This window comes from Elephantulus edwardii, unplaced genomic scaffold (genome assembly GCF_000299155.1).
Source record: "Elephantulus edwardii isolate Elephantulus edwardi_28Jun2011 unplaced genomic scaffold, EleEdw1.0 scaffold00246, whole genome shotgun sequence".
NCBI classification, from domain to species: Eukaryota; Metazoa; Chordata; class Mammalia; order Macroscelidea; family Macroscelididae; genus Elephantulus; species Elephantulus edwardii.
In genome coordinates, this window is record NW_006399996.1 from 2,449,119 (window position 1) to 2,469,940 (window position 20,822).

Sequence of the window (20,822 nt, forward strand, 5' to 3'; positions counted from 1 at the left end):
TGATGATACACAAAAACAACAACAACTAAAGAACTGTGATTGCTTCTTTCCACCTTTCATTGTATATAATTTCCAACATAAACTGTCGACTAATACAGAAAAGCATAAGAAAAGATAATATAAGGGATCTTGAATATCCATGTTTCTTGATTTGCCTTCTTTCTGTGTTCAGAGCAAAATCTGGTTCAATAAAAACGGTGGCCTCTCAGCTGTCAGCAGGCTCATTTTTCAGTTGTAGATGTAATGTGTTTACCTTGAACTTGCTTTGAGTCCTGCTGAACTCACAGACTTCTTGTGCTCACAGAGCATTGCAGACACTCAGCATATTGTTTATCTCTAGTCCTCACACGCATGCTCATTTGTCACATCGGACTTCTCTTAGAAAACTAAGACAGTAAGGGCAGAGCATTAAAAGGAGCACAGGCCAAACAGCACCAGCTACCCACCGGGGAGCCCAAAAGAGAGAAATTTTTCAGGACTCAGATGGAAGTCTCAATGTGAGCTACTGAGAGTCAAGGATTTATTGTGAAAGTTGAAAGAAGAAAGTCTTCCCCAAGGAATAGTGACAAGATTGAAGAGAGGTTAAACGGGAGAAAATGATTCTTAACTCAAAGCATGCAAAGACTCTTCTACCCTCTAGTAGATTGAGTCTCTTGAAGTCTGCGAAAACTCAGACCTTGGTCTCATGGATTCAGGACTTCAAGTGGTCCCTAATGTTTAATGTTTGTTGATCTAAATGGGTGCTCGAGGAGGGTCATTTGGACAATGTTAGGGTGGAGAACAGACAGAACACTCAAGCAGAGCTGGCTGCAGGGCCAGGGCCTCCCTCAGCACAATGCTGGCCCTGGGGATGTGGAAGTTTTCCCAAGAAAATCCTGAGAAGCCCAATGCCAGGAGGAGAGGAGCTGGAAAAGGTCCACTGTGGAGAGGATCAAGTGGTGGAAGGAGCCGTGCGCTGGAGGAGGTGGTGTTGGTGGGCTGGTAAGCCCTCCATCTCAGGGACCTGTTTCCAGCGGTTCTGTCTTCGTGTGTATCAGTCCCTAGTGCCTGCTCCGGCTTTTCTTCTGCATCCTGTCTGGTCTCTTAGCTCCCAGTCTGTCTTGGTCTCTGGCTCTTCTCTATTCCTTTCACTTTCTGCCCAGCCTGTCTCCTGGCCTCTAGCTGTATCTTTTCTCTTTCCAACTCCCTGCTTGGGGCCCCCTCTGTTGAGCTTACAATTGCTTCCTTCAGGGTTTCCGAGTCTTTTCTGGAGACATCTTTGCCTCCGCACAAACTTGCCTTCCACCTCCGCGTCCCAAACCTATGCCGTCCAGTAACTAGGGCGGGAGTAGAGGACCCGCCGCCTTGTCCCGAAGAGGCAACAGGGGGCGGGTCCAATAGCTCTCTCCCTATCTGCATATGTAGGAGGTAGCATGGGCCAGCCACGGGGAGGCGGGGCTACTGGGGTGGGAAGGGGGCGGGCACCCCAGAGCCGCGGAGTATAAAGACCGCCAGCCTCTGTCGTCGGCCCCGCACTGCTGAGGAGCGGAGCCTCCGCCTGGGGGGCCCCTATCTTTGGCTGTCTCTCATCTGCGCGTCCCTACCCCACCTCCGCGCCCGAACTGGTGCGGTGGTCTCCGCTCGGCGGAGAAGCCCCACTCCACAGCTCCACTACATCTCGGATTTCGGGGCGTCCCCCTCCCCCACCTTTCGCACCTCGCTTTTTTCTGCGTTTCGCTTGGGTTTTGTAACAAGCCGTCTATTTTTGCACCTCTTTACGCTCTGCTTCTAGGCGGTTTGGTGGTGAAGCCGCATCCGCACCTCCCGGCCCCTTTTCACCCTTCCCTGCTCTGACAGCCCTGGTTTCCATTGCAGTCGGGGGGCCTGCGGTCGGTGCATCCTCCGCTGCGCTGCCAGCACCCCGTAACGTGTGGCTCTACACCTCCGAATTCGCAGCAGCTGCAGATCAGAGGCGGGGGGTCTCCCTCGGCCCCGCCGCCTGTGCTCCGCGCGCGGTCTGGTGCGTGGGGGGCTTCAGTGCGCGGCACCCCCGCTTCTCCGCAGCCCCCCGCCTCGTACTCGCCCGGCGCTGCCAAGATGGTCATCCGGAAAGAGAAGAAGAGCTGCGGGCAGGTGGTTGAGGAGTGGAAGGAGTTCGTGTGGAATCCGAGGACGCACCAGTTTATGGGCCGCACTGGCAGCAGCTGGGGTACGCAGGGCAGGCGCGCGGGGTTCGGGGGGCACCGAGGCACGCCTGGTGGGCGCAGCGCTCGGCCAGGGAAGCCCCAGCGCCCCTCCCGGGTCCGGCGTCCGGCCCTCCTGCTGGGCTCCGGGCGGGGAGGGGGCCGATCACCAGCCTAATCTCCCTGGCTGGCCGCTGCGGAGGCGGAGAAAGTAGGTCACGGCCGCCTTCCCGCCCCCCGCGGAGCCCCCTCAGGCGGGGGGTCGCGGGCTGTGCGCGTGTCCTCGCCGTGGCGCTCGCGCTCCTCCTCTGGATCTGGGCGCTCCGCGCTCCCAGCGCGCCCCTTCCCTCCCCAGCTCCAGCCAGCTCGCTAACCCTTTCTATTTTTAGCTCGTGCCCACCCCCTGGACCTTGGGAACGTTCACGAGGGGGCGGGCCTTGAGAAGGTGGGGGGCGTCAGTGCTGAGGTGGGGGAATGATCACAGTTATCTATCTGGCACCGCTGAGTGTTGGGAGTCCCCTGTGGCTGCTCTGTGGGTGGGGGAACTGGTGAGGAGGGGGCCCTGGTCCGAAGCTGGCAGTTCCGCCTGGATCTTGGCGGTGGAGGGAGGAGTGATGACTGGTAGGGAGATATGCACATCATCTGGCGGGTGTGTCTGGAGTTGAGGTGATTCCTGCCTCAGAGCGTATCCACACACACACACACACACACACACACACACACACACACACACACCCCAAGGCGGAACCGAGGACATAAGGAGCGAATTTGTGTGTGGTGTGGGGTCTGAGGATGAGCAGCAATGCAGGGAGGGGAAGAATTCTTCCAAAACTACTTGTCAAATTTGGAAGTCAAAGCACAGGAGACACAGTGCGTCAGTTTACCGTTCGTATAACATTGACACTGTCCCCATCTGCTCCCCCTCCCTTGAATCTGATCCTAGTTCAGCCCCCCCACCCCCACCCCGAGATCCTAGAGATACAGAATGTTTGGAGCCTCTGAGGAAGTGGCTTCAGAGATGGAAGAGCTGGGCATGTGAGGAGTGAGAAGTGCAAACAGTAGTCACTTCCACCAGGTGTTGGGTTGATGGCAGCCAACAGCCATGCACAGGGACCTAACTAGGTCGGAGGAGGCCAATGGGAGATTCCAGAGCATTCCCTGACTCTCTGCTTGCTGGGTGCTGTGGGTGTTGGAGTGTGACTGGTGAAGGCCATGGCAGCTGTCACTCTCGTTTTTTATAGCCAGGCTGGAGTGTGAGGTCCTTCATTTCAGAAACTTTGGCTTCTGTGGGGGACCAGGAAAGAGAAGCTGTAGCTATTTGACTGTAAGGAAGGTCCAGACTCTGGTCAAGAGCTTGATTGTGAACAGGCCAGAGCTAGCACAAAAAGTCGTTGGAGTGGAACAGTTTTAAGCACAAGTACCAAGGTAGTGGCAGCAGATGTTGTGTCTATTTCAGGGCCACAGATGGTTGAGAAGTTGAGAATGTGATTTGAAGCAAAATTATTTCAGCTTACACTTGGAGTTGTCCCAGCAACGAGAGTTTAGGTCTCTTGTGGCCACAATACTCTTATGTTTCACGGTGTTCTAGGATCAGGAAGGGTCTGGGAATCCTGACTGGAAGTCAGACACAACTGCCTACTTCCAGCTTGTCTGACTTTGCTCCCAGGGGAAGGCTTGAAGATCTCTGATCTCCCAGAGCAAATTTTCTGAGGGGCTATCAGTGTGGGCGGGCATAAGTGAGGTCATGGTGGGAGACTTGAAGCCTGCTGACCCTGCTTCTTCCTTCCAGCCTTTATCCTCCTCTTCTACCTCGTCTTCTATGGCTTCCTCACAGCCATGTTCACACTCACCATGTGGGTGATGCTACAGACTGTTTCTGACCACACCCCCAAGTACCAGGACCGACTGGCCACACCGGGTGAGTGAGGAGGTATCCCTAGCACCCCCATGCTAACCATTGTCATGCTTCCCACACCTCCAGAAAGAATTCATAAGCTAAGAAAACTTGAAAGATGGTGTTTGGTTCTGATGCTCTAACTCAGTTTGTTTCTTGGACATTTTTTTTAATTCTTCCTTCCTTCCCAATTCCTCCAGCTGAAAGATGTGTTCTGGGCTGATGGCAGATGTTCACAGAAATCTTCATGAAGAGCTTGACCCCATCTCTCACCTTAATGTGCCCTATGTCCAACTTATTCTTTCTGTATGCGGTTCCTCATTTCACATATACCCTATGCCCCTGCCCTTGTGTAGGCTTGATGATACGCCCCAAGACTGAAAACCTTGATGTTACTGTCAACGTCAGTGATACCGAAAGCTGGGACCAGCATGTTCAGAAGCTTAACAAGTTCTTGGAGCGTGAGTGTGGGGAGTGTTCAGGATCTTGAATAGGGCCTGGGAGACCCTGCAGGCAGGCCATGAAGCCTCAACATTATCTCTCTCCTCCCCCACACCTCCATAGCTTACAATGACTCCATCCAAGCCCAAAAGAATGATGTCTGCCGCCCTGGACGCTATTATGAACAGCCTGATAATGGAGTCCTCAACTACCCTAAGCGGGCCTGCCAATTCAACCGGACCCAGCTGGGCGACTGCTCTGGCATCGGAGACCCCACTCATTACGGTTACAGCACTGGGCAGCCCTGTGTCTTCATCAAGATGAACCGGGTACCTACAACTTTGGTCCTCAGGCAGAGGAGGGGCGCTGGAGCCAACAGTTCTGTTGTTTCATTTCAAGGGGCTGATAAGGAGCCCCTGTGGTGGTGTGGTTATGCACTGGGCTGCTGACTAGGAGCTTGGTGGTCTGAACCCATCGGCTATTCTATAGAAGCAAACTGTGGCAACCCGCTCCAGTCAGCTTTTTCACTTTAGATACCCTCCAGGGCAGTGCTATCTGCCTTACAGGGTCATTATGAGTCAGAATCAACTCTGTGACAAAAGGTTGCATTTTTTTTTAATCAATTTGTACCATTATTCACTTTTTAAAAATTTATTTTATTTTTTAATGTGTGTGTGTGTGTGTGTGTGTGTGTGTGTGTACTATCAAATCAGATCTGACTGGTACAGGAGGAGATTGTTCCTCCTTCTCCAGCAGAGACCATCATTCATTCACTTTCATATAATTGTTCACATACATTGTTTCATTCATGCACATCTTGTTTAAGTTGGGGGTGTTTAAAGAATGATTAGGGAGTCCCTGGGTGTTGCAAATGATTAATGCACTTGGCTGCTAACCAAAAGTGCTCTGGGAACAAAGCCCTGGGGACCGACTTCTGAAAATCAGCCACTAGGTTCTACCGTCACACCCACAAGAATATGTGACTTATGAGCCCCTTTAAAGGCAGCTGGTTGGTTCATGAAGATTAGAGACTGCTCAATGTTCTGAGAGAACAAAAGGGGGGGGTACCGCTGGAGGGCGGAAGATTGGACACCCTGTGTCTTTGACAACTTCCTCTCACCCCCACCACCCTCCTCCCTCACTCCAGGTCATTAACTTCTACGCAGGAGCAAACCAGAGCATGAATGTTACCTGCGCAGGGAAGGTGAGTCTGAGGCCTTGTCCACCTGTGTCCCTCTGTCCACAGTTTGTCATAGTCTCTGTGTTAATTCACTCATCTCTTCCTATCTTCTCTGCTCCCAGAGGCCCCGTCACTATAGGGATAAGGGGGTAAGAGTGGGTGCCTACTTGCTTTCACCTCCTCCTTGCTTCTCTTTAGGATGCAGAAGCTCACTCTGGTGTGGACAGAGTGCTTCCCCCAGCCTCTGGCTTTCTCCTCAAACCTGTCACCTCTCCTTTCTTCCCTGGCCCACAGTATGTTGTTTCCCCTCCGCTCTCACCTGCTCCTCAGTTCTCTTTAGGGATCCAGTAGCAGCTGATTGATTAGCACCTGCCACCACTGAGGGGGCTTTGCAGGCCATCCCACCCCCATTCTCTCCTGGAACTTGCAATCCCACTCCATTCACAACCCTCTTGCTTCTTACTGAGCCCTTACTCATTTATCTGTTCTCTCTTGGCTCTGCTCCAGAAACCGATTCCTGAGGATGGGGTAAGAACTTGGGGTGGGAGCTGTGTAGGAGGCTTTAGTGTCATTAGCACCCTTCAGGAGTTCCCAGTCTGATGAGAGAGACAAGCTGTCCCTCCCGCACACATTGCAGACTCGCAGCTTGAGGGAGACGCCATCGAAGGCAGGAATAATTTAGGGATGAAAGAAGAGCAAAAGGAAATCTGGGGAACCTTGCATCTCCAGGTTCCTGCCTTCCACGGCATGTGCTCCCTCCTAACTCTCTGCACCCCCACAGCGAGATGAAGATGCCCAGAACCTTGGCAACTTTGTCATGTTCCCCGCCAATGGCAACATCGACCTCATGTACTTCCCCTACTACGGCAAAAAGTTCCACGTAAGTCCTGCGGGAGGCTGGGCTCCTGAGTCCTTGCTGACGGCGGTTCCCAGGAAGAAATGGGGTTTTCATAGGCCTAGACCCTCACTCTCCCCTTCTGGACCAGGTGAACTACACGCAGCCTCTGGTGGCTGTGAAGTTCCTGAACGTGACCCCCAATGTGGAGGTGAACGTGGAATGCCGCATTAACGCTGCCAACATCGCCACAGATGACGAGCGAGACAAGTTCGCTGGCCGTGTGGCCTTCAAACTCCGCATCAACAAAACCTGAGGCCCCCTTCCTTCTGCCCCTACCTCTTTTCCCGCAGATGCTTCTGGAATGTCCCTGACCCTGCCTGATCCCTCCCTCACCTACCCCAAAGGTATTTTTTATAACAGAGCTATGATTTGTCTGAGCCTCACTCCTTCTCCGTGACTCCCCTGTCCAGTCTGGTGTCCACTGTGATTCCCTGGCTACACACACGTTTTCTGGCTTTCTTCTCCCCACCCGAGCCCCATCACCATGGCCACAGAGGCGATAGGAGCTGTTCTAATTCTGTGTTAGCTGTGAATGGAATGTCCTCACAGCTACCCACCTCTCCTGACCCCTATCCCCAGAGAGCTGCGAAAACGTTCAACTTTTGGCTTCCCAGAGATGAAAGCAGTACCCATTCTTCCATTCCCAAGCCCTTCTCCTCCTGCTCCTCTTTTGGCCTCACCTACACAGCGACTGTCTTGGTGGCTTTTGACTTCACTAATTCCTCCGCAGGTTTTCTGTTCCCTTCCTATCCCCTTCTCTGGAAAGAAAGCATTTTTAGTTGAAGACAAGGTGTCTCTGTGGCCTTTCCCCCGTTTCCTCACATATTTCACTTCTCATCCTCCCTGTGGTGACTTCGTGAGCTGGGAAATGAGGTTTCCTCCCCGGGGAGAGATTGGAAGAGAAAGCTGTGTTGACTCTTCTGGAACATTCCCTAGTGATCCCCCCTCCCAGGTCCAGTTCCTCCCCAATTCCTCCCATCTCCCACATAGCCACTGACTGCATTGAGGGGTGGAGTGGATCTAAGATGAATATTCACTTTGTTTCTATCAATGTCTCCCTTCCCCCTGTGAGCTTTCCCAGAATATCCTTCAAGTTCCACTTCCTAGGGAGCCCTGGGGGAGGGGCAGCCATTTTGGCTGTGTCCCCAGTGGCCACCTTGTGAAATGTCAGCTCAGCATGCTAGGGGACGATTCCACTGCCTTCCCCTGGGCCCAGACTTGCCCCCACCATCCTCTCTGGCTTTTCTTAGCAAGTTATCAACTAATCACTAACCCCCTCTCTTTCCTTTGCATGTCTGCCTGAAAGTTTCAAATTCCCCCTCGATCCAAGCTCTGAATTTCTTGGCTCCATCTCCATCTCCTTCGGACCCATGGTGCCCGTAGAATGTTAAGTGAGGGGCCTGAGTATGCCTTAGTTACCGAAGCATTTGAACTCTCTCTCCTTCAGCTTCCCCCTCACTTACTCGTCCTCTTCCCTCGCGTTCTTAATGCTGCAGCGGCCTCCCCACCTCATCCACAGACGGACTTGCCCCTTTCTATCTTGCTGGCTCTGTCTCTTCCCTTTGGGCTTCCTTGTTTTCCTGTCCCCCTCTCCCCAGGGGTTTACGCTCTGCAGTTATTTAATGCCTGTGTCAGATCTACTGTAAAAAGAGGATAAAGTACAATAAAATGAGAGCAATTATATATATAAATATATATCACACACAGCCCTGTGTGCGGCTGGTTCCTTTCTAAGCATTTAGAGGAGCCCCAGGTGGATTTGCGTGAGCTTGGAGGTTAATCAGGCCTTGAAGATGGCTTCCTGCCATTGGTCTCATCCTTCCAGAATCTTAGTATCTCGTCTTCTTCAACGATACTGATTTAATGCATACTATATAGGTGGGCCCGGGGGTTGTGTTGCCAACCTAAAGGCAAGTGGTTTGAATTCATCAGCTGTTCTTCAGGAGAAAGAAGGGACCTTCGGGCACAATTTAGAACCTCTGAAAACCACTAGAGCCTCAGCCAGGACTCCACCCCAACTTGATGGCAACAAGATGTTGAGATCCAGGAGCCCTGGTGGCACTAGGGTCAGGTGCTAGGCTGCTAATGGGAAAGTCGATTCAAACTCACCAGTGTGTCTGCTGAAGACCTGGTGATGCACCCCATAAAGAGTGCTGCTGTTGTTGTTAGGTGCCATCAAGTCCAGTATGACTCATTAGTGATCCTGTGAACAAAAGATCTGAACCCTGTAGAAACCTTAAGGTGCAGTTCTTGATTCTATAGTTGTAAGAGTCAAAGCCAGCTTGGTATCCACAAAACAAACTCTAGATCAGGAGTCCCTGGAGGGCACAGATGGCTAAACAATGGGCTAACCAAAAGGTTAGGAGGCTTGATTCTACCCAGAGGTGATGGAAAAGAAAGGTCTGGAAATCTACTTCCAAATGGTCATAGATATTGAAAGCCTATGGAGCATATTTTACCCTGAAACAGGAGGGGTTGCTAGAGTTGGGATCAACTTGAAGGCAGCTGTGGTTTGTCTTTTTTAAAAAATCTTAACATTATTCAACACTGAGAGAGGCAAGAGGCTACACCTATCTGCACAACAATACTTACAAAATGCCTACTATGTGCATTCTAGGAATTATGAGGAGACACTTTGAGAGAGACAGTTCCTGCCCTCAAGGAGCTCCCAGTTTTAACAGGAGAGGTGAGGAGCACGCAATAAATTCTCAGACAAGGGAGAAGCAAGCCTACTTCAAGAAAGAAACAGCTGTTGGCAATGAAATTCAGTGATCAACAAGCTTAAGCTGGGTTTAATGGATGTGGTAGGAAAAGAGGAGAATTAGCAAAAGCCTAGAGGTGGATGAGAAAACGACTAGGTGTGAAGGCTGCATAGTGGGGTGGACTTGGGCGGAGGGAGTGTATAACAATGAAAGAATTTTTCTTTTACTTTTCAAAGAGAAGAACAAACTGGGGGAGAGGGGTGGGCAGGGAGAAAAGAGCAACAATGAATGAATGGAAATCCAAAGTCTGTAAATTTTCATTAACAATTTTAAAAAAGAAAAATCATACAAAAAAACCACTAGGTAATGTATGACCCTATTTTATTTTTGTGTGAGTATACCTTCAAATCAGATCTGACAGGTACAGGAGGAGATTGCCCCTCCTTCCCCGGCAGAGCATCTGGTGGATTCGAACTGTGTGCCTCTGGGATTGTAGTTGCAGCTCCTTGCCACTAGGCCACCAGAGCTCCTCTTATATGACCCTATTTTAAAAAGAGGAATACATATGCATAGGAAGGGTGATGGATATGTAACAGCAATATTTCTTTCTTGCTGTTTGTTATTTCTGGGGGAAGGACCCCGGTGGCATAGCAGATTAAGCATTGATCAGGCAGCTAACTGAAAGGTGGGCAGTTGAAACCCACCACCTGTTCCCTGGGAGGATGAGGTAGCCTATGCTTCTGTGAAGTATCAGTTCTGGAAGTCCTGTGTGCAGTTCTGCTCTCCTACAGGGTCACCAGGAGTTGAGTCCACTCCACAGCAGTGAGTTAATGGGGCAAAAGGACGGATAATTTTAATTTTCTTCTTGGGGCTCATTTATCTCCTTCTTGCCATGTGTTGGGTCATAGTATTTGTCTGAAAACGGTTTTATTATCTATACATACAAGTATACACAGTTATCTTGTGGAAGTATTTTACTAGATAGCACATAAAGAAGTGGACTAATTTTCTTAATGGCTGCACACAATTCTGTTTTTGCATTGAGTGGTTACTCTCGGTTTTTTAGTGCTTCCTGAAAATTGTGAAGATGAACTGCATTGCTGTCGCCCCCAACCTATTGTTTACCTCTTGGGGACTATTTTTGCTGTTGAAGTCTTTGGCTTTGTATAAATATGTTTAGTCGTGTGTAGTTTGAGTTTACAGCCTTCATTAGGAAGATCTTCTCAGAGGCTAGAGTATGTTATTTTCCATTTTTACAGAGGGAAAAAAAAGTCCTTTCGATTTCTAATAGATTGTACCTAGCAATAAACTAGGGTTTATAAACATGGTATAAACTGGAGATACAATTTTATTTTTCCAATTGTACTAGACTGACTTTAAAAAAATTTGTGATTTATTCCTGTGGAAATGGACATGACAGCTTTGGTTATAATAGTAAATTCTTCTCCATCCTGAAATTGATTTCTAGATTCCTCGAGTTCTGGTTTATTTACCATCCTGCTCTACCTACCACGTCATATTCATCTTATGTTTGTAGTTTTGCTTTCTGCTATCAATTAGAGCTTTCAGTTTTCTAAACAATTAGTGTTTATTCTTGGGCATTTCTTCTTCTCTATAAAATTTCCAGTTTTACCTAATTTATGAAAATGCAAACATTAACAACTATTGGTTTTTTTGAGACAATGTATTCTTTACTTGCTATTAATAGACTTGAACATATTTTTTTAAACTTGTATTCATTCATTTTAACCCATTTTACTTCCTGACTCCCTTCCCCCCACCCCCAACCCCCAGCCCACTTTACTATACAACTCTTATTCTGGACTCTTGTCACGCCAATAATACCTATTCATAGGCTCAATGTCAAGAAGACAAAGATTCTCACCACTGGACCAATTGGCAGCATCAGGATGGATGATGGTGAAGAGACTGAGATTGTTCACAGCTTGTTTGCTTGGCTCCACAGTCAACATTCTTGGCACCAGCAGCCAGGAAATTAAAAGACATATTGCGATGGGAAAGTCTGCTGTTAGAGACCTCTCCAAAGTACTTAAGAGCAATGGTGTCTCTCTGGAGACTAAGGTGCATCTGATACAGGTCATGGTCTTTGCAATCACTTGTTATGCATCAGAGAGTTGGACAATGACCAAGGAGGATAGAAGGAGAATTGATGCCTTTGAGCTGTGGTGCTGGAGAAGAGTATTGAGGGTACCATGGACTGCTAAGAAAACAAACAGGTTCATCCTGGAGAGGGTTAAACTGGGTGGCTCCTTGGAGGCAAGGATTCTGAGGCTTTGTTTGACCTACTTTGGACATGTAAGGAGGGACCGGTTCTTGGAGAGGCACATCATGCTTGGTAGGGTAGAGGGACAGCGCAGGAGGGGAAGGCCCTCTATGAGGTATATTGATTCCGTGACTGGGTAATCGGGATGGGTGTATCAGAGACAGTGAGGTTGGACAGGACAGAGCAGAGTTTAGGGTTGTTGTACATAGGGTTGCTATGAGTAGCAAGCAACTCGATGGCACATAACGACGTTCTTTTCATAGTCCTCTCCCTCATCTGTTTCAATGCAGTGTACATTACCCCCTTTTCTCTTTTCTAAGTTCCCCCCAACCCCCTATCAGTCCTGTTCTGTAACAGTGGCATTATACAGTATTTGTCTTTTTGCGACTGAGACATGTCACTCAGCATAAAGTCCTCTATGCACACCCATTTTGCATATTTCATTAGTTGTTTTTCAATGCTGTATATTCCATTGTGTGAGTATATCACAGCTTCTCTATCCATTCATTTGTTGATGGGCACTTGGGTTGTTTTCAACTCTTTGCTATTGTGAACAAAGCAGCAATAAACATGGGTATGCATTTATCTGCCTGGGTGGCAGTTATGGTTTCTTTAGGGTATAGTCCCAGTAGTGGAATTGCTGGGTCAAAAGGTATTCCTATTTCCAACTTTTTGAGAAAGTGCCATAATGCCTTCCACAGTGGTTGAAACATTTTACACTCCCACCAATAGTGACTGTTCCAGTTTCTCCACAACCTCACCAACATTTGTTGCTTGCAGCTCTCTTAAATTTTGCTATTCTTTCTGGGGTGAGATGATATAGTTGTTTTGACCAACACCTATTGTAATCTTAACAGGAATTGCATTGTATCTATTTACCTGAGAACTGACTTTAAGACATTTTTTTTCCCTGAGAACACAATATTTTTGTTTTAATCTTGGCTCTTGTCCTTAGATTTTATAGATTAATACACAGCAACAATTTTAGTCTGGAGACTTAAGGTGTGCCTGATCCAGGCTATGCATCAGAAAGCTGAACAATGACTAGGGATGATAGAAGAATTGATGCCTTTGAGCTGTGGAGCTGGAGAAGAGTGTTGAATATACCATGGATGGCTAGAACAAACAGGTTCATCCTAGAGAGGGTGAAACCAGGATGCTCCTTGAAGGCAAGGATTCCTAAGCTTCATCTGACATATTTTAGACATGCTGCAAGAAGGTTCCAGTCCTTAGAGAGGGATGTCATACTTGGGAGGGTGGAGGGACAATGCAGGAGAGGAAAATCCTCGATGAGATGGATTGACTCAGTGCCTGGGGTAATGGGGGTAAGTGTGTCAGACAATAAGGTTGGTACAGGATAGAGCAGGGTTTAGGGTTGTTGTGCATAGGGTCGCTGTGAGTCATGACTCGCCAGCACACAATACAGATTCTATGCCATTTTTACTGTTTATCCATATTTTGTTGGTTTTGTTATCAAGCAGAGTATTTTTCATTCATTTTCTCAGTGCTTTCATTAGAAAATCCAATTAGTACTTCTGCATTTATATGCTATTTGTTTTACCAAATTTGCCTAATTCTACAAATATCAGTCCATGTCACCAGCAAAGTTTTTAGGAGGTTTTTGGGGAGGAGGTCCTTTTATATCTGTGTTATAGTAAACATTCCTGTCTTGTTATTTTAATGGTTTGCCACTTAGAATATTAACTTACTGATATTCCATTACCAGCCTATTGCGATTTTTTTGTGTGTGTGTACAGTCAAATCAGATCTGACTGGTACAGGAGGAGCTTGTCCCTCCTTCCCCGGCAGAGCATCTGGTGGATTCCTAACTGTGCACCTCTGGGATTGTAGTTGCAGCTCCTTGCCACTAGCCACCAGAGCTCCCCAGCAATTTTAATTATTTTTAAGGGCTGCTGAAATAAAATTCTTTTCAGCATCTATTGATATGATCATGTAATTTTTCTTCTTTATTACGGTAATGAACCGTGGATTCTCTGCTGCTAAACCAGCTTCGGACTTTAGAATAAATCTGTTTGGTCCTAGTTTATGTACTTCATTGGTATATTCTGCAAATCTCATGCCACTGACACCCTTGAAGAACCTGCTGGAAGGGTCAGCTATGAGTAGGTTCCTGTTTGCCAGTGATGAACTTTTTTAGGAGTTTGATGACAATTTTATTTTTAAATTTTAAAATGTATTCTATCCTAGGTTCTTTTCTCTTAATTTAAAAATAGTAAAAATTACCTAAGGCTATGCATTTTTCTCAGATTACAACTTTTGCTGGGGTTTCACAGATTTTAGGACAAGGTTCTTGAAACCAGGATGAAAAATTTAATGTTCTTAAAAATCATTTAAGAAAAACAAGATAAAACAACAAACTAGACCTGTGGATTGCTAGTTTGAAGACTCGGGGTAAGATTCCAACGTGAAGGTAGAGGGCCTTGGCTGTGTGCGCTTGAGGACCGGGCGAACTTGTCACGGTTGCGTAGTTACATGGTATGTAATAAGACACCAGTGGGTGAACAATATAACTAGATTAAATGAACAAGTGCAACAGAGAGGACCTCTGGTGGCTGCATGTTAAGCTGAGCTACAATTCCGAAGGTACATAGTTCAACTCCACTGCTTCTCTTTGGGAGGATGGGCAATCCTTTCCTGTGTGATTTACTACCTCTGAAATCTGCTGGAGGGTCAGTTGTGATTTGATGGCACACAGCAAAGGTCACAGAGCTCAGAGCAGATAGATCTAGGACCAAATCCAGTCTAGTGTTCTACCACATCACAAAGAGCGATCAGCAGAGCCAGAATGTTTCTTGAGCCCAGCAGAAATGAAAACAGAACATGGGACATAATCTAGAGAAATGTTGAGGGTGAGGAGATGCTGGACACTGGCCCAAAAAGGGAACTCCAAGGTGACCTATGCACAAGTGCTGGCTTACCAGGGCGCTCAGAGAGTTCCCTGAAGGAGGTGGTTCAGGTCTCCTGGGGAGTGTTTGGCATTTGCTAGCAAGAAAGAGAAAAACTTTGGCCAGAAAGACTTCTGGCTTTCCAATCCTTAGGGATCCTAGGGCCAAAACAAGGAACTGTCACTGGCACTCAAACCTGGCTGACTGGCGGGAGAGGGCAGTGGCCTCAGAAGCCCCTTTGGATTTTAGCATTCTCTTTCCCCATAGAGGTAGAGGCAGGACAGGCCACGTCCCCACCGTCTGGCCATCCCTGCAAGCACTGGCTTCAGCAGCATGGGTGATGGGGGGAGCCTGCCCCTCCAGCCCCCCTCCCTGGGAGCCAGTGGCATTGAAGAAGAGGGCAGGGCAAGAGTGTGCCTGGTTCCCCAACCCCAACTCTCCTCCTACCCTAAGAAGCCCTTTGAAAGGTTTTCCTGGCAGAGTTTAAAGCTTCAATTCATTCCACTACCTGGCATACAGCCCAGGATGAGAGGGTGCCGGGAAGGTCCCAGGCCCTCACCTTAGTTGCCCCCACTCCCCTGGAACCCTTGCTGGCATGCCTCCCACTGACCACTCTCTTCATCTCATAGCACCCATCCCTTTCCCTTTGGGAACCCAGGTATCCCGCCCTTCTCCCTAGGAGCAGATGGCCACCCCAGGAGCTCAGGCTTGCTAAATCAGACATTTAAATCCCATAATCCTTGGTGAGAGGGGGCAGCAGCCCAATCCTAGCAGCAGTGGTGGGGGAGAGCCTCATGCCAGCCCTGGCAGGATGGGAGGGACAGTTGGTTCCCAAGTTATGAATGGAGTCCCCCCCTCCCTTGTTGTCATGCAGCCCACAGTCTGACCCAGTCTCCAGCCTTTGTTCCCTTCCCGGAACCCAGGCATTGGGGCCCCAGCCCATACCCCCTGGAGTCCCAGGCGCTGCTTCCCAACTTCACCTTCTTACTCATCCCTGCACCTGCAGGTCACACTGGAACCCACCCCTCAGACACACAGGTGATAACAAAACTTTATTGTAAAAAAAAAAAAAAAAAATATATATATATATATATATAAATGGGATATAAAAAGGGTAGGGGAAAGGGGTGCAGGTGAAGAATGCAGATGTGCCTTGCATAGCGCAATAGAAACTATATCCTGAGTTTCCTGGGGGCAGTATAACAGATAGTAGTGGGTAGAGATCCCACGAGAGCTGGAAGCCTCCAGAAACTGGGATGGGGTGAAGTTTCTTTCTGGGGTGTTTAGGTTTATCCAAAGGCCAGAACCAGCAGAAAAAGGACTTGGAAACTCCCTCTTTTGAACCAGCTGCTCAATCAACTCATTGCTCAATTGGGATAAAGAGCCAGCAGTAGGCCCAAGGGGTCAAGTCCCAGATGCCATGTAACCAGACAGGCTGCTGACTTGCCAGCCCCCCTGCAATATTAGGGCTGTACACAGACAGATCATCATCCTCACAGCAAAACAGTGAAACAGTCTCACCATTTTATGGATGTGCACACGCTGTCAGGAGAAAGGGAATATTGATGTTGCTCCCTGGCTAGCCCGCTGGTGGTCTGGCCTTCCAATGCAAGTATGGCTGGTTCTTTGAACATTTTCCCATCTCTCTCAAGCATTCCGTATAAAAAAAGTTAAGCTGGAGTGTCCCAGCACCCCTCACCCTCCAAAACACACCAGTGGAGACCAGAGTAAATGAAGAGTTTCTGGGCACTCGAGGCACACCTGTACGTAGCGGGGGGGGGGGTTCAAGCACCTGAATTTCAAATGCTAGGAAAGGAAGGCTGGGGTGGGGCGAGTAAACGGGACAGGCAGCAAAGGCCATCAGTCTGAGTCCGGCCCCTCTCTCTTGAAATTAGCTGTTTTATGGCAGGAGGTAGACTGTCCCTTCTTAGTCTTTGGGGGGCTACAGGAGACAAAAAGGGAGGGAGGGGGGAGAAAACAATCCATCATGAGTGAGAGGGTAGGGCCCTTGGATCATGGTTTTCAAGTGTCTGAGGATGACATCAGACAAATTTAAGTTAAATTGTAACCGCTATCTGTAGCCAGGTTTACTGAGTGCATGCATGCATATTTAATGTCTTCACTCAGCCCATTTTACAGAGGAGGACACTGAGCCTGAGGAAGGGTAACAAGGTCATAAAGGACTTGATGGTATTGAGTTCTTCCTGACACTTTGATGGTTATTAAGGCCCTAGTTGAGATCTGAGATAGAGTCTGCTGGGAATGACAAAGATATACCCACTATTCTCTGGGCTCATGAGCTCCCCAAGGCAGGGAGGTGCAAGTGGAGGGAGACTTTCTGGGGATGCTTGAGTAGGGTATGGGAGGATCAGAAATGGAATCCTGAGGCTTTCCGACAGAAGGGAGGATAGGGTCTGGTCAGGCACCCAGGTCACTCACCTGGAGTGAGCCCGGGTCCCATCTGGATCCGCAGCATCCTTCATCTCCAAAGCCTCATTCAGCTCCTGGAACATCCTGAAGCGTTTATACCCACGAATCTGCAGGAGTGAGTTGGGGATAAAGAAGTGTTGGCTGTGAGATAAAGAACTCAATTTGGCCTTTTGTTTCTGAAAATAGCCCTTGGGAATTCCCCAGCAATCAAAGTCTTCTGAAATAGCCAGACAGACTTAAACAAGTGCAAATAATTGGGAGCCCCAACCTTACCTTATCAACAGACCTCACAAAGGGAGGGGGCTTGATACAGCGAATCAGACAGAGTCTTCAAGTCATGCATCTGCATTAGACTTCAAACACTAAGGGACCTTAAACTTGGGAGCTCTAGGAATGGGGGAAATTTGATGCACAGGAGAGATGAGGTATGCCCCTGGGGACAGTGGAAGTCCCAACAGTGAATGCTCCCAGACCTTCCCTTTAGCATCCTTTCTGGAGCTCTGGTGACCTAGAAGGTAAGGAATCACACTGCCAACGCCAAGGCCAGCAGTTCGAATCCACCAGCAGGGAGAAAGACAAGCAATCTCCTCTCGTGAGATTTTATTACAGCCCCTGAAAATCTACTGGAGGATCAGCTATAAGTTGGTTTTGAATTGATGGCAATGAGTGACTGCATGATTAGGGCTCTGTGCTGGTCTAGTGGGTAAGGAGCTGCACTGCTAACCCAAAGACAGGTGGCTCAAATCCACCAGCTGTTCCTCAGCAGAAAGACAGGCAATCTCCTCCTGTGCAATTTACAGCCTCTGAAAACCCAATGGGATAGAAGCGCAACAAGAGGTAATAGTCACTGAATTCTGTGAACTGTATGTAGAATTATCAAACCTATTACAAGGGCTAAAAGAACTCTGGGCTTAGTTTCAAAGTCCCATTGAGTTTCCTAGGTTGTAATCTTTATGGAAGCTGATTACCACTTTGTTCAGTTAACTGCTGAACATTTAACCACTGTGCCACTAGGACTCCTAAACTCAGGTGGTCTAATCCAGAGAACTGCAAGGGCAGACCAAGAAAGACACAGTCCTTTCAATGTGTAACTTACGCCCAGTCCCACAACTGCAAGAGCAGACCATGAAAGACACAGTCCTTTCAATGTGTAATCTATGTCCAGTCCCACACAGCAACAGGTAGCTGGTTCCATAGTATAGTACTTATCATGCCTGCTTTACATACAGAAGGCTCTGGTTCAAATCCCAGTAGAAGCAGAGTGGCTTCTTGAGATCTCTGGTGACCTAGAAGCCACATTACAACCTCAAAGGCACGCAGTTCAAATCCACCAGATGCTATAAGAGAAGGATGGGCAATCTGTTTCTGTGTGCTTTCTACTGTTTCTGAAAACCTGCTGGAGGGTCAGCTATGTGTCAGTTCCAAACAACAATGGGCCCAGTAGGACTTGACCAAGAGTTGCAGGCCTGATACTCTGAAGTATGGGAAGGCCTATGAGTACTTGGTAATTGGGGAGTAACCAAACTCTGGGTGGTTAGGGTCTGAGAGATGGATGGCAAAGAGGAAGTGATAAAGGTGGGGTCTGCCCACCTTATTCCTTTAGTAGTGCAGTTAGCCAAGTACTGGAAAAGTCTGAGAGTCCTTTTAATTCTCTTACAGCCTCTGAAATGTGGCTGTAAGGTGGCTCTCGGAAATGGACTATGGTGCAAGCTGGCATTCTGAAGTTACGACCAGAAGCCATCGTCTCTGAAGCACCACTGCACCTTGATGGTCAATGTCCAAGAAGAAAATCACACCTTGAGCAACAGACTTGAAACTTAAAGTCTCTTCAACCTGATAATGCAAATATCACAAGACTCAGAACCATGACAGAGAAAAGGGAGGACAGAGAAATGGTCTGAGGAAGAAAAGGAGTCAGGCTTCACAGTCCTACGTTTATACTTTTTTCCCCTTATCAGATCCCACTGAAGGAGAAGAGATTGAGTAGCCTTCTCCCCAAAACTTGGTACCTGAAGGGTGAAATATTCTTCACTCAGCTTCTTTTTTGGCTGAGTAGAGACACTGCTGGAGAGCAGAGCTGGGAAAAGAGAAGTGAGGTGGGACTGAGTGAATTCTGGGAAAACTGGCATCCCCTTTACCTCTCCCAGCTTTTATCCTGTTTGCTCACCTTGCTTAGTGTTCCTAGGCGGGGGCTTGGGGCAAAGCTTCTCCTTCTTGTGGAAGTTTTCTTCCTCAGTGCGTCTATCTCTCCCAGGACAGGCACAAACACGCACCTCAAAGCTATTACGTCCCAAAAGATTGCCACTAAACAGAATCAGAAAAGTAGGTGACAGTAAGGAAGTTGGGCCCTACTTGACCTGTAAGTTCCCCAAAACCAGGCCCCACCATGTCTCAACCCACCTCATCGTAGATGGAAGCTAAGCTCCAGCCCAGACATGTTGAGAAGCCAAAGGCAAGAGAGATCCCAAAGTGAGAGGGAAAGAAACTGGGAGAGAACCAGGAGGAGACCCCATATTTCAAGTGGGAGGAAGAGGGAAGAAGAAATACATGGTCTAGGCGAAGACAGTGATGGAAGGGGCTCAGGGAACAGAGACAGGAGAAAGTAGGAGGAAGGAGCCTGTCAATCTCAGAGTGGCATGTGGGTTCCCACCTGGAGTCTTCCAGAGTGATGATGGTAAGGATGGGCCTCCGATTCATGCCTCCCATGCAAGAGCTGTTACACATGAAGTTGTAGTGGATGGTGGTACAGTCAGAACCAACCTAGAGGGACACGGGCCCCAGGTGAGGTTCACTGGCTCAAGGAGAACTGGCGCAACCAGGGAGGCCTTCAGTGTCTGTGTGCTCCAGTTTTCTCACTTGTGGAATGGGAATAATCTACCTTCTCCACCCACTTCATGAAGTTACAGGGGATCAGGTAGATGCAGGAGAACGCCCCCCACGGCCCCACACCCCCAGGGACTGGATGATCACTGATACCTCCCTTCCAGCTCCCTCCTCTTAGACAATCCCACAGCCCAACAGACCTCAGGTGGCTCATAAGGTACCACCACGCTATGTCTCAGAGTGGTACTGTCCTCTAGATACTCCGCACGCAGATTTCCTTCCACTCGGATGAGGTGCTGAGGAGGGGCCAGGCCTAAGAGTAAACAGGGAGGAATTAGGGACATCAGGAACCTGTGCAGCCAGCCCCGTGCAACTCCAGCCCTGACTCTCACCGTCACTGTTGTCAGAGTTGCGTTCGTGGTGAGGGCAGCGCCTCACAATCTCCGTCATGTGCTCCAGTTTCTTGTAGATGGCCATGGTGCGGACGCGGGTTCCAGGTGGAGGTGGTGAGGTGACCCACAGCTGCACTGGGCAGGTCTTAGCCAGCTGGCAGAACAGCTTGTTAAGGTCAGGGGAGTACTGTACAAAAGAGAGGGTGGGGAGGGTCAGGTAACAAGGGTCAAGTGCTGTGGAAACACCCACTGAAAACCACATTCTATGTTGGAAGGGTGGCTCCAGGTAAAAGGATCAGTCTGTATTACAGAAGCTTACGCTCGAAAGCCAGGGGGAAAATGTGAAGGAAGAAAAAAGAGGCACCAACATCCCACATCCGAGAGAGGCCAAGCATCAGACCTTCAGAGTATGATGGAAAGGATGCAAGATGTAAGTCAAGGGGACAAAGGTAAAGTTTGGGAAAGAGGTCAAGAGTCACAGACTAGTTGGTGAAATTTAGAAAGAATGATAGGAAGTCAGTGCCAGGGGATGATGGCCCGATAATACAAGGTCACACAGGAGACAGCTCCTTGGTCCACTGACCGTGCAGGTGACAGACTTGGCTGTCCCAGACTGCAGAAAGCCCAGATGGAAACCATAGGTGCCTGGGTAGGTCTTCTGTGAGGGGACGGAGGATGACAGGGACCAGGACGTGGCCGGTACAGGGGCC

The 20,822-nt window shown here is 48.6% G+C and overlaps 2 protein-coding genes across 2 annotated transcripts in view; one reads left to right on the forward strand and one right to left on the reverse strand.

Moving 5' to 3' along the window:
• Nucleotides 1–2,076: 2,076 nt before the first annotated feature.
• Nucleotides 2,077–6,828, forward strand: ATP1B2 (ATPase, Na+/K+ transporting, beta 2 polypeptide). Its single transcript, XM_006899134.1, has 7 exons — nt 2,077–2,188; nt 3,952–4,080; nt 4,413–4,517; nt 4,621–4,826; nt 5,645–5,701; nt 6,459–6,557; nt 6,664–6,828. The coding sequence occupies exons 1-7, from the start codon at nt 2,077–2,079 to the stop codon at nt 6,826–6,828; spliced, it is 873 nt and encodes a 290-aa protein (XP_006899196.1).
• Nucleotides 6,829–16,327: 9,499 nt separating this feature from the next.
• Nucleotides 16,328–20,822, reverse strand: part of TP53 (tumor protein p53) — a 9,451-nt gene continuing 4,956 nt past the window's right edge. Inside the window, exons 2-8 of the mRNA XM_006899135.1 lie at nt 20,113–20,324; nt 19,921–20,033; nt 19,548–19,657; nt 19,065–19,201; nt 18,907–18,974; nt 16,907–17,004; nt 16,328–16,409 (exon numbers count right to left, since the gene is read on the reverse strand). Of these exons, the coding sequence (XP_006899197.1) occupies nt 16,328–16,409; nt 16,907–17,004; nt 18,907–18,974; nt 19,065–19,201; nt 19,548–19,657; nt 19,921–20,033; nt 20,113–20,324 (820 nt within the window). The remainder of the gene's footprint in view (nt 16,410–16,906; nt 17,005–18,906; nt 18,975–19,064; nt 19,202–19,547; nt 19,658–19,920; nt 20,034–20,112; nt 20,325–20,822) is intronic.